This window comes from Alligator mississippiensis, chromosome 7 (genome assembly GCF_030867095.1).
Source record: "Alligator mississippiensis isolate rAllMis1 chromosome 7, rAllMis1, whole genome shotgun sequence".
NCBI lineage: Eukaryota > Metazoa > Chordata > Crocodylia > Alligatoridae > Alligator > Alligator mississippiensis.
The window spans coordinates 30192581-30205179 of NC_081830.1; the positions used below are offsets into that span (position 1 = coordinate 30192581).

Sequence of the window (12599 nt, forward strand, 5' to 3'; positions counted from 1 at the left end):
TTAATTCCAGCCCTGCTTTTCTATGATTTCAAGTATAAAATGGGATTTATAGCTCTTCTGAAGCCCAAGGCCAGATTGTGATAAACACTGTGGATTGTCCATGCCATAACTAGTTTCTGACGCATCACACTGCCCATCAGAGGTCCTGCAGTACAATGGGGTACTTAACTAGTTGCGATCTTCACAGAGGGGAAAGGAGGAGGATGCTACTGTACAATAGAGTTTAATCTGTCTGGCTGTACCTCTTCTGACCCTCTTCTTCAGAAGTTCACTTGTCAAACAGGCCAAGTGCAGCCCCTGTCCAGCTTATAAGAAACAGGATCAAAACTGAGCACAAGATTCCTACTTTAGTTTGTCTTTACACTGAAGATCAGATGACTTTACCCTTCCCTGCTGATGTCTGGGAGCTCCAGAGTTCCTGGTAACTTAAAAAGGTCTTGGAGTTCCCAGAGACCTAAGCACCTATTGTTGAGGATGCTGCTTCCTGTAGGAGCCTCTCCCTTGACAGCATGTTTGACTGTAATTTTACTGTGTGCCAGGGGCTGACTTCAGACATGCCAAGCAGCTGGCACTGCACGAGATGGGAACAGAAGACATTTGCAGTGTTTTGCACAGAATGGATCTGAGGTCCTGGCTTGTTCCAGACCTGTGCTTTCATTCCCCTGTCCCCTGCCCCAACAGCATGAAATAAGGTGGGCTGGCAAAATGCTCGACTCTTGCCATGAACTGTGCCCACACCAGGGGCTCTTGCTGCACAGCTGTGCCAGCCATACTATACCACCTAACAACCCCAACTGATATTGTTAATCTAGCGAGAACTTGCAGTGTGGACCTGACCTGAGTTGTGCTTAAATTTATTTTAAAAGAAAATCTTCTCACATCCCAGACAAGAGGAAATAAAAAAACCTCCATTCTAGTTGCCAAAAGCCTCCAATGACCTTTTCTGTACTATTCCCATCCTGGTAATACTTCAGTGGTTCTCCAGAACCCAGAAGGAAGGTATTGGAATTGTCTTGCAAGTGTAACCATTTGCCACATTTCATTGCCACATTTCATTGCCACTTTCAAAATGACTCCAGTGGTACAGAAGAAAATGGTTTTACTCTGCTTGTTGAGGAAATAATGCATCTGCCTTGCTTGTTGCACCACCAGTTGAGGAGCTTCAAAAACCAAACGGGTTCATGAGCTTAACTTAAAGCCACTGCACTCAAATGTGCACACTTCCATCTTATGTCCTCAGTAATATTCTTTCTTTTTTTCTCCCTGTGGACAAACATCTGAGGTCAGTCGTAAGCACAGCAAGGCTGACTAAACCCTTTCTGATTCTGATGGGGGTCAACTTTGCTTAGCTGCATGGCTAGTACCAAGCAACTAAGTGTTCTGTGCAGTCATGTTGGCTAAATGTAAATCTCTGCTTATTTTGGTCAGTCACTGAATGCATGTGGGATGGGTGGCATGAGACCCTGGAATGCAATGAGGATAGTTGGTGAAGAGTGCATTTTTTGGGCTGCACAAGTTAAGGTCCCATGTTGTCTGTGTTCACACAACGCTCAAGGTAACAATGGCTTCAGCCTTATCAGGCTTCTAATATTCCTCTATAATCACTTGGTTTCTAATGGTGCCTGTAAGGAAATACTTTGTGGGCAGGTAAAGTAAACAGGTTTGTATGTATGGGATTATATTGTATGTTTTGGGCTTTTGAGTGAAAAGGGCTCGCTCTTAAAAAAGAAGGTCAGTTGCTGTAAATAACTGTTTTGTCTGCTTTTCTCTCAGCATTCATTCAGCTGTGGAAGACCCTGACCAGATACAATCAAAAAGGCAAAGATTAGGTATTGCATGTTATTTTGTTACATTGTGCAGCGTGCCCTTAAACAATACGCTTGTTGCTTGTGCATGTGTGAGAGGATGGTCAGATGCTCATAAGCAATTGAATTTTTATTTATTTGTTTATTTATTTATTTTCCAAACATTTCTCTTCTCCCTGCCTCCCCTTTGACCCTCTAACTACCTGGTTGCATGGCTGGAAGCAGGTGTTGTTTAGAGGCTGATGGAGCAGAGCCATCTGTGAAATGGGCAATGTGTGGTCTCCTGCAATACGTTTACTGGCACTGGGAGGGATGCCTGACCTGTTCCTGCAATGTGGGCTGTCCCTGGCAGACTTGTGTCCTTCAGCATGTAAAATGCTAGAAGAGGGGTGAGGTGCAGAGCAGGGGACCAAAGTTATTCTGGAGTATTTTTGGCCCTCAGTCGCATGCATCATGCTGCCTATGTTCATATTCTCTCCTGCTATTCAAAATGCACCCTGTAGATTGCAGCATGAGGAAAGAATATAGAGTCTAGGGTGCTTTTTCTGAGTCTGGAGTATATGGTAAGATGTTTCTGAATTGTTAAAGGTAAAAGAATAGGTAGGTGCAGGGAATGCAGACCAGTGGTGCATCCGGGAAAAGTTCTGAGCTGGAAGTGGGAAAGACTAGTCTGAGTTCCGAGAGAACATCACGTTCTGGAGGAAGGGAGAGGAGGTGGTAGAGTAGAACTAGGCAGGCAGCTGAGACTGGGAGGGAATAGTGAAATGGTCAAACGTTTTTATCTCCTGCTTTTCAACTCCCACATCTATCACTCTTTCAGAGATTTGGACTCAGACTAACAGCTGTAGCCCCAGTATCCTTTAAACATCAGCTGGAGAGATGGTTTTAGCTTGGAATGTTTGGCATGAGTTGTGGGGGTCCAAGTTGGTCAGCCATTTCTTAACTGAAAAAGGGCAGAGGTAAATCTGGTGTTCTTTTAGCTAAAGGACAACTCTACAGCCTGAGTATGAAGGGGAAGCATAAAACTGGTCTTAGGAAGCTGTTAGCCTTGCAAGGAACGTGCCTTTTCTGCTGGAGAATAGTGGTAGCAGAATCATTTGTGCACTTTGAAGGTGTGTGGCAATTGAAAACATTCAACTTAGTATGTTCCCCTCTCATTCCAGCACCGCCACCCCTCCTTGGGAAGAGTATACAAGTCTCAGTAAATAGAGCAAATTGGCTTCTAGCAACTCTCTTTAGTATGTATCAACTCATTTACTTCAGTTGTACCCAAATGCTGACATCTATAGAACTTGGTGTTTTGCTTGAAACTACTGGGCCAGAAGGCCTGTTAATGGTAGTGAGGGCTGCTTTCTGGCAGGGTATGCCTCTTTGCTTTTTGGCTTTAATTTGAAGATGAATTTTGCTTTCTTTGGAAAGTTAAGGGGGTTGCTTGTTTTTAAGAAAATCTGTAATAAAGCCCCCAAATCTCTTGACAGCTAGAGCTGGTTGGGGAACAGAATTTCAGTTCTACAAGAGAGTTCATGTTTTTGTGCGACTTCATCACTGGTTTCTTACAGAGCAAGTATGCTCACAGGATTCCCAAGCTGAAGTATGTTCCCTGATCCTTGGGAGGGAGGGAGGGCCTTGGAGCTGAGCTCCAGTTGGCTGCCCTGATGTCAGAGAAACATTCCACTTGAAAAATCATTATTAGCAATTATGCTGGCAGCATTGTGTGTAACATACAGAAAACTCTTACATACTCTGATATCATGTGGGACTTAGCAGTGACTTCCATATACACTTAAGCTGCAAAATGCCTTTTTATTTCTGATGTCTTGTTCTGCTTTTCTAGATTACTTTGTCTGTAAACTGGCACAGACTGTTGAAGGAGTTGCCACTCTGATCAAACTTCCATGTCAGCTGACCAGTAGGTATCGGAAGACTTCAGTCGTTAATGGATCTCCCCATGTGGTGTCTATCGATGAGGTGAGTGGGGATTCTTGGCATAACATTTTTTGCTTGTTTTGTCATTTGGAGAACATGTAAATACAGGTAAGGGGGCCTAATAGCTATTTGCAGTTCAGCCTAATCCCAAGTGTTTCCTTTCCTGTTCTGTGGGCCTGAACCTGGGCCCAGTGTGGATCCTCCATTAGAGTATTTGTAATTGAAGTTGAACACTTGTTCTGCTGCTGCTCGGTGAGGTAGAGTATTTCAGATTCCCCCCAAACCATATTTTTGTCCTATAGCTTATGCTTAAGGAATCCATGCTTTTCCTTTCTTGCTGACTAGTTTTGAACCTCTTCCTTGGACGAGAAGCCCTTATACAAGACAACTAGGAGCAGCTGGAGATGGGGAGGGAGTCAGTGGGACTTGTTCTTTTCCCTTTGGTGCCTGTGAAGAACCAGCCCTATAATCTGCATGTGAAGTCTTGACACTGGTGGATGCCATTGACTGTGTGTGGATTGTGCAAAAACAAGCTTGCAAAGCACAGCTGGGAAGACCTGCTGTAATTGAGGGTTATAGATTGCACAGAAAGGACAGGGTGGGGAAAAAAGGGGGTGGGGGTTGCGCTCTATGTCAATGAGCAATATACGTCAACTGTCATCAAGACGGAATCCAAGGATGAGGAATTAGAAGGATTGTGGGTTAGGCTACATGGGGGACAAAGAGAAAGGGATTTGGTGTTAGGGGTCTGCTACAAACCCCCACAGCAAGGGGAAGGAATAGATGCGGGGCTCCTGAGGCAGCTCTCAGAGGCCATAAAAGCTAAAGAGGCGGTAGTCATGGGGGACCTAAACTGCCCAGACATCTGCTGGGAGACACAGACGGGAAAGTCCCACCGCTCACGCAGGTTTCTAACCTGTGTACAGGACCTCCACCTGACACAGGAGGTACATGGTCCCACTAGGGGGAATGCCATACTGGATCTGGTATTGGCAACGGGAGATGACATGGTAGGGGACCTCCAGATTGGTAGCCATCTGGGGGACAGTGATCACCTAATAATAGAATTCACCATAAGATGGCGAGTGGGTAAGGTAACTAGTAGGGTGAAAGTGCTAGACTTTAGGAAAGCTGATTTAAATGAACTCAGGCAATTAGTCAAGGACGCACTGCAGAGTAGGAGTTTTGAAATGATGGGAGCCCAAGAAGGGTGGCTGTGCCTTAAGGAAACAATCCTTCGGGCACAAAGTGAGACGATCCCCATGCGGGGTAAAAGAGGGAAAGGGGCCAGGAGGCTTCCCTGGCTGACCACAGAAATCCAGGGCAGCCTAAGGGCCAAAAGGGGAGCACACAAAAAGTGGAAACAAGGAGAGATCACCAAAGACGAATATACCTCCTCTGCTCATGCTTGTAGGGAGGCAGTTAGACGGGCCAAAGCTACCATGGAGCTGAGGATGGCATCCCAAGTAAAGGACAACAAGAAATTGTTTTTTAGATATATAGGGAGTAAAAGGAAGGCCCAGGGAGGAATAGGACCCCTGCTAAATGGGCAGAAACAATTGGTGACGGACAGGGGGGACAAGGCTGAACTCTTCAACGAGTTCTTTGCCTCAGTGTTCCTAAGTGAGGGGCAGGACAAGTCTCTCACTGGGGTTGTAGAGAGGCAGCAGCAAGGCGCCAGACTCCCATGTGTAGACCCTGAGATGGTGCAGAGTCACTTGGAAGAACTGGATGCCTTTAAGTCGGCAGGCCCGGATGAGCTCCATCCAAGGGTGCTGAAGGCACTGGCCGACATCATTGCAGAGCCACTGTTGGGAATATTCGAATGCTCGTGGCGCACGGGCCAAGTCCCAGAGGACTGGAAAAGGGCCAATGTGGTCCCCATTTTCAAGAAGGGGAGGAAGGAGGACCCGGGCAACTATAGGCCAGTCAGTCTCACCTCCATCCTTGGCAAAGTCTCTGAAAAAATTATCAAGGCTCACATATGCGAGAGCCCGGCAGGACAAATTATGCTGAGGGGAAACCAGCACAGGTTCGTGGCACGCAGATCGTGCCTGACCAATCTAGTCTCTTTTTATGACCAGGTTACGAAACGCCTGGACACAGGAGGAGGGGTGGATGTTGTATACTTAGACTTCAGGAAGGCCTTCGATACGGTATCCCACCCTGTACTGGTGAACAAGTTAAGAGGCTGTGATTTGGATGACTACACAGTCCGGTGGGTGGCGAATTGGCTGGAGGGTCGCACCCAGAGAGTCGTGGTGGATGGGTTGGCTTCGACCTGGAAGGGTGTGGGCATTGGGGTCCCGCAGGGCTCGGTCCTTGGACCGATACCCTTTAATGTCTTCATCAGCGACTTGGACGAGGGAGTGAAATGTACTCTGTCCAAGTTTGCAGATGACACAAAGCTATGGGGAGAAGTGGACACGCCGGAGGGCAGGGAACAGCTGCAAGCAGACCTGGACAGGTTAGACAGGTGGGCAGAAAACAACAGAATGCAGTTCAAAAAGGAGAAATGCAAAGTGCTGCACCTAGGGAGGAAAAATGTCCAGCACACCTACAGCCTAGGGAATGACCTGCTGGGTGGCACGGAAGCGGAAAGGGATCTTGGAGTCCTCATGGACTCCAAGATGAACATGAGTCGGCAGTGTGACGAAGCCATCAAAAAAGCCAATGGCACTTTATCGTGCATCAGCAGGTGCATGACGAGTAGGTCCAAGGAGGTGATACTTCCCCTCTATCGGGCGCTGGTCAGGCTGCAGTTTGAGTACTGCGTGCAATTCTGGGTGCCACAATTCAAGAGGGATGTGGATAACCTGGAGAGGGTCCAGAGAAGGGCCACTCGTATGGTTAAGGGCCTGCAGACCAAGCCCTACGAGGAGAGACTAGAGAAACTGGACCTTTTCAGCCTCCGCAAGAGAAGGTTGAGAGGCGACCTTGTGGCTGCCTATAAGTTCATCATGGGGGCACAGAAGGGAATTGGTGAGTATTTATTCACCAAGGCGCCCCCGGGGGTTACAAGAAATAATGGCCACAAGCTAGCAGAGAGCAGATTTAGATTGGACATCAGGAAGAACTTCTTCACAGTTCGAGTGGCCAAGGTCTGGAACGGGCTCCCAAGGGAGGTGGTGCTCTCCCCTAACCTGGGGGTCTTCCCAGCTAGATGGTTATCCAACCTCCTCTTGGTCATCTAGACCCAGCACTCTTTCCTGCCTATGCAGGGGGTCGGACTCAATGATCTATTGAGATCCCTTCTGACCCTAACATCTATGAATCCTAACCAGTCAATTTAGAGTTAACCTATGATAGTCATCCAGCGACCTTGGGTGAGGCAGGCTGAGACATTTGTTTTGATCACATCCAGGTTTATTCTCAAGTTTTTCCTTCTTATTGTTAAGACTTTTTCAGAAACTTCTGATCCTCCGAAAGATAGACTGACAAGGTCTACATCTGGAATAGAAATGCTACAACTAGGTAAGACTGACATGAATCCATTATTGTCTTCCTGGTCCAGAACTCATCCAAAGTGGTGTGGTGTAATGCTTATTTATGAGGCTTTGAGTCCTTTTTAACTTCCAAATGGGCATAGCTGTTGGCTACGAATGTCCAACTCGGGATCCTTAAAATTCTGGTTTATTAGGTGGCTTGAAACACTGTAATGAAGTTAAATCATAAACCTTGGGGCTGGTCCGCACCCGCACACAGTAGCAAGCTACAAGAGTCAGGTATACCTATCCTACAAGCGCTGGAGTCTGTCGTCGATGGCCAGTCGAGGCTTCTTTCAGCGTGGTGTTATCCTCCAGAAGGGGGTTGCCGGCTAGTCCTTCTGGCTGGACAGGTCAGGTGCTGGTCAAGTTGGAGATTAAGAGGGTGCCACTGAGGGTCACTTTTCACTGCTTTTTTATCTGTCCTTGGCAGACTTTGGTGACTCCCCAGTTTTCAGGTTTGTCCAATCCAGGGGTCGTTGACCCTCGTGGGACTTCCCCCTCGGTGGCTACTGGGTGGCATCTGTCAGCCCCAGGGGTCGTCCGCATGTACGTACAGGTTTGGGAGTCCGTTGATGAATTTTGAATAGGGCTCTGGGAGCGGTCAGTCTGGAGATAGTCATCCCAAAAGTTGGTCCCCGGTGTTGATTAACTCAGGCCAGGGCTTCTAGCCCTTGAACAGTGAGGTTTAGAGATTTCCCAGTTGTTACATTGTCTTCTATTGATTTCTTCCGTTGGTTGATCTGCGGCTTTCCTAGGTGTTAATTGCTGTCTGCTACTGTGTTACGCATTCAATCACTGATTCACTCGCTCTTTCAGGGGCCCACCTGATACAGGGAAGCGGCAGTTTGACTCCTGCCCTTGTTAACGTTGTTACTAAACACATTTAGTTGAAAGTTGAAAGGTGAGGAGTATAAAATGTAAGCTACAAAAGTAATGCCATGGCACACAAATAGATAAAAATACCAAAGTACACGGGGAGATACAAAATGCACACATACAAATTTTAAAACACAATTCCTTATCTTAAAGTGAAAGAAAGAGGAAGGAAGGAAAGGTAGGAGAGGAAAAACACATTCAAAGAGGGGAGAGCAAATGCAGGCAAGAGGAAAAGGGGGCTTTCTGCTACATAGCCTATGTGACTGTACAGCTCAGGAAGGACAGTCCAGATACTATTCTGCCTAGCTGCAGTCTTTGAAAACAGTCAATGCCAGACATGAAAGAGGTCCCCCTCCTCACTGTCATGTTGGAATTTAATCTTAAGGTTAAGGTGATGATGCATTACATGTGTAGGGAGACTGGCAGATTCCCAGGGCTTGAGCAGAGGACTAGGACTGCACTTGGTGTTGAAATCCATTTTTGGTGCTGTATGTGGCATCTGGCCCTTGGCTTCCCCTCCTGCTTGCCTCCATAGCTGTCCTGGTATTAAGCATGAGTAATAATGATGCGCATTATTTTTGATTCTCTGCACTTAGTCAAAAAACAGGAGTGTCCAACTCATTGGAGTTGGTAGGCCTTAAATGGTTAAATCATGGTGGCAGCAGCATTAACTCCTTTGCTGCTAGTGCCAGCAGTGACCCCAACAGCCATGGCAAGAAGCCCTGTGGCCTGGGGATGGATCCAGACCACAGGGCTTCTCATGAGCTGCTGTGTTGGTGTATGTGGTGAGGGATTTAATGCCACCACTCCTATGATTTAACTATTTTCAGCTGCATGCTGCCATTTTGACAGCTCTAGTTTAAAATAATCCAGGTAAATAGTATTAAACACTCACTTTGGGTAGTGAACTTTTGAAACAGAAAGGACTAGTCTAACAAAACAGTTTCTTCATAGCCCAGTGAATTTCTCTTCTTTCCTTTTGAAAGGGGAAGATTAATGCTTTAGATATCATGCTATGATGCAGTGTAAAATGGGTTTACATATTGGTTTAATTAGCCAAGAAAATTGAAAATGGATTCTTCAGGAAGCTCTTCTTCATGCAAACTCTTAAAGTGCTGCTGTCCCCCTTGCACAATTACTAATAGCTGAACCCTTCTTTCCTAGAAAAGAAAATACCTCACGGAAAAGAGAGAGTAGCTGCTACTTGTCACACTGTGCATCGTTTGAGGTAAAATCCTTCATCTTTTCTTGTATAATCCCTTTTTCTTTTGCAAGGATTCCCTCCGTCTTTAGTGCAGCATTTTTCCATATTTTCTAAGCTCTGTTCATGTCCTTTATAGAACTGCTTGGAGGCCTTTTAGCAATGGGCACTCCACTGAACTGCATTACTACAGATATGCCTCCTCTTTTTTTCCTTTTCTCCTGCCCATACCTGATGCTTTCAGTCTTTTAAACTGCAATTTTTGCAGACGGTCCAAGTAGGATCATGTTGCCTGCCTTTCTGAGCGAGCTTGGGTAACAACAATGTGAAATCAGTTTGCAGTCTGGTGGCATGGAAAAAAAACAAACTTCAACCCTCCTGCAGTGAGGGGGATGTTCCTTGTGCAGAAAGGCCCTAGGGAGGGTGGGGCAGAACCTGAGGAAGAGCAGGAACAAGCAGAGCAAAGAGGAAGGATGGGGCACCTTGAGAGGCCCTGAGAGGGAATGTCGGGGATCTTGAGTGAGGTTTGAAGACTTTGGGGGCCATTGTAGGTAGAAGTTCCTGGCTGTGGGCCAGAGGGGCCTTGGAGGAACAGGTATAGGGAGCTGTCTATAGTGTTGGGATGCTTGCCTGGAGGGTTCTTGGAACAAAAATGGGGGGGGTGTGTGTGTGTGTGTGAGGCTTTTATCTAACTGAAAATTATTTGCATAATTCTGTAGTGCAGATCTCTGTCCTAAATGATGTGTGCCTTCTAAAACGGTCCAAGATGCAACTTAAATCAAGGTGATGCAGATTCTGATGTTAAGCTCTTACTTTTTCCTCTTGCCAGAGACATCTGCAACACAACAAGGAGTAGCGGATTAGTTAGAAAGGAGCGGCCAAGCCGGGAGCACAGCATGTTGGAAGCCACCGCTTCAGAAGCGAGCAGGATGAGACGGCCTTGCTTTGCTGTTGAAGAGGCAAGCGCTCAAAAGATGACTTTGGAAATCTGATTGCTTCCTCTGTGTTGTATCTCCTTGAGTGTGTTTAGCAAGACTCTGCGTATTGGGGGTGTAATATGTGGTACTGAGTACAATGGAAAGGGTTAGTGAAGTAGAGTCACAGTCCTGAAAATGAGTGTGTTGTTAGACCCTTGACCAGGATGAAGATTCCTCACACAGGTTGGAGTAAAGCAGGTGACAACTGCCTCATTCCAAAGTGATAGTCTTCCCCTTCCTCTGCTCGTGGATGGACCTCTGCCACTTTACGTGGCCCCTCCCCTACAGCTTATCCCAGCCAGCAAATGCAACTGGAGCTGTTGTGGTTTTGTATTTGCTTGTTGCTTTGGAGCTAATCTGCACAGCTGCTTGCATAGTGTCCCTAACCTGCTTGCTGTTCCCACACACCTGTCCTGGGGCTAGTCCTTGAATAATTTTTTTTTTTTTTAAAGTAGAGGCATTAAAATCTTCTTGGCCTGTATGTTACATGGTTGCAGGGAGGGGGCTTGAATCAGGTCCATGGACTCTCCCTCTTCCCCCTGCCTCTTTGTCCTTCCTTCCAAACCATTCTGGATCCACTGCACATGGTGCTTGTGCTAGCTGTTCCAGAATCCGTACTGCTTCCCAGACTAGGGGTGGACAGTGTGGGTCCTGGATCAGCTGGGGCTTGGTGCACAGGTCCCATGGTGGTTGGAATGGATGCCATGTGCAGCACGCCTCCTGGGCCCCTTCTCATGTGCCTGGTTCAGTGTGCAGTGTATGGGTCAACTTGGACCCGAGGGCAACTCCAGGGCCTGGATAACAGGGCTCCGAGGGCCAGATGTGGCCCACAGGCTGTATCTTTGATACCCCCCAAGTTAAAGCATAGGTGCTGCTCTAACTTCATCTGATAATCCACCCATTTATTAAGTGAAGGTGCAGGCTAACCCACTTAAGTGGTTGCAATCCTCTGGAGCCCCTGTAACAGTTTGTTGGAGTTCCCCAATCGAATTCCCCAAAGTGTCATCATCCCCTTCCTTTACAGGGCAAACAGAGTAGGAACAGTGCAATGCTCAAGGGAAGTTCTGGTACCCCTGTGGAAATAAGAAAACCCCTCAAGAAAACAATCTTTAATTCAATACCATTTATTGTTAGATATAGGTTGAGTCTCACTGGCCGCATCTACACACACTCTTTACTGCGGAGTAGACTAACGGGTTGCAGAGTAAATGTCACTATCTACATGCGAGACAGTATTAGGCTGCAATAAACTAATTTATGCTGGCATAAGATGGTATTGTCCGGGACACTACCATCTTATACTAGGGTAATTTACTGTGATTGAACACATGCAGACCTTGACCATTGTAAATTGTGCCCAGTCAGCCCATCCAGCCGTGAGTCAGACTCCTGTCTGCCACCTAGCGCCTGCCAGCCCAGGCCTAGTCTGCCTCAGCTCAAATTGTCCTGGGCACATGTATGGACACTGTGCCCGGGAGTAGTTTATCCGGTTCAAACTGCTCTGGAGTTCATTATTTCACACTAATTGCATGTGTAGACACAGCTGCTGTAACAGGAGATGATTTCCCCCCCCGCAATAGTAAATAGCATCTTTGAAGAGAGGAGTTTCTGGGTTTGTACCAACCCAGACCATTGTTTTGATGAAAAACATCCAAAGTAATTATAAAATCATCATTAATGATGCACAGGATGGTGGACTAGTAAATGATGAGGACAGATCAGTTGTGCAGGGTATTTGAATTGCGTGGTAACCTGGGCACTTGCAAACCCTTGCCCAGTACAAAGCTTTACAACTAGGAATGAAGACTGCAGGTGTTGGCAGCTGAATGGGAATAGTTAGCCTGGAAAGGAACAATTCTGAAAGGTTCTAGAGGTCGTAGGCCAACAGGACCAACAGCTCAACATGAGTCAGCCAGAGCACTGTTTTGGCTGAAAGAGACCCTTACCTAAACATTACCTGCATTTCTAGCAACGTGTATGTTTCATGTGTTTGATTTGCTTTTAACATTTTTGCTACTTGTTCTTGGCAGTAGTTTTTAACCTAGCTTTTTTTTCATTTTGTTAGGGTGTCCAAAGACAGGAGAAAGAAAAATACAAGCTCCTGTTGGAATTTGTGAAGGAAAAATATCCTAGAAACAAGTCTACTCCTGTAGCTGCAAATCACTACAAGTAATTACTGATCACTATTATTGCTGGGAAAAATATTAGATCTCTCTGTTGGGAGAGGCAAAGGGAAAGCAATCTCTTTACAGGGAACCTTGTAGCTGTTTTGGTGAAACAACTTATCAGTGTTGTTCAGAGTTCTGTTAACTGGACATTGTCAAAG

General features: G+C 46.4%; 1 protein-coding gene across 5 annotated transcripts in view; it reads left to right on the top strand.

Moving 5' to 3' along the window:
* The window catches only part of SENP2 (SUMO specific peptidase 2), a 36723-nt gene that overhangs the window by 7390 nt on the left and 16734 nt on the right, over positions 1-12599 (top strand). For 3 of the 5 annotated variants that reach the window (XM_014604608.3, XM_014604609.2, XM_059730757.1), the window contains 7 exons: positions 1774-1829; positions 2969-3043; positions 3640-3773; positions 7130-7205; positions 9260-9323; positions 10126-10255; positions 12339-12442. In XM_014604608.3, coding sequence (XP_014460094.1) covers positions 1774-1829; positions 2969-3043; positions 3640-3773; positions 7130-7205; positions 9260-9323; positions 10126-10255; positions 12339-12442 — 639 coding nt within the window. The remainder of the gene's footprint in view (positions 1-1773; positions 1830-2968; positions 3044-3639; positions 3774-7129; positions 7206-9259; positions 9324-10125; positions 10256-12338; positions 12443-12599) is intronic. The other 2 variants (XM_006263935.3, XM_059730758.1) reach the window with 1 other exon arrangement.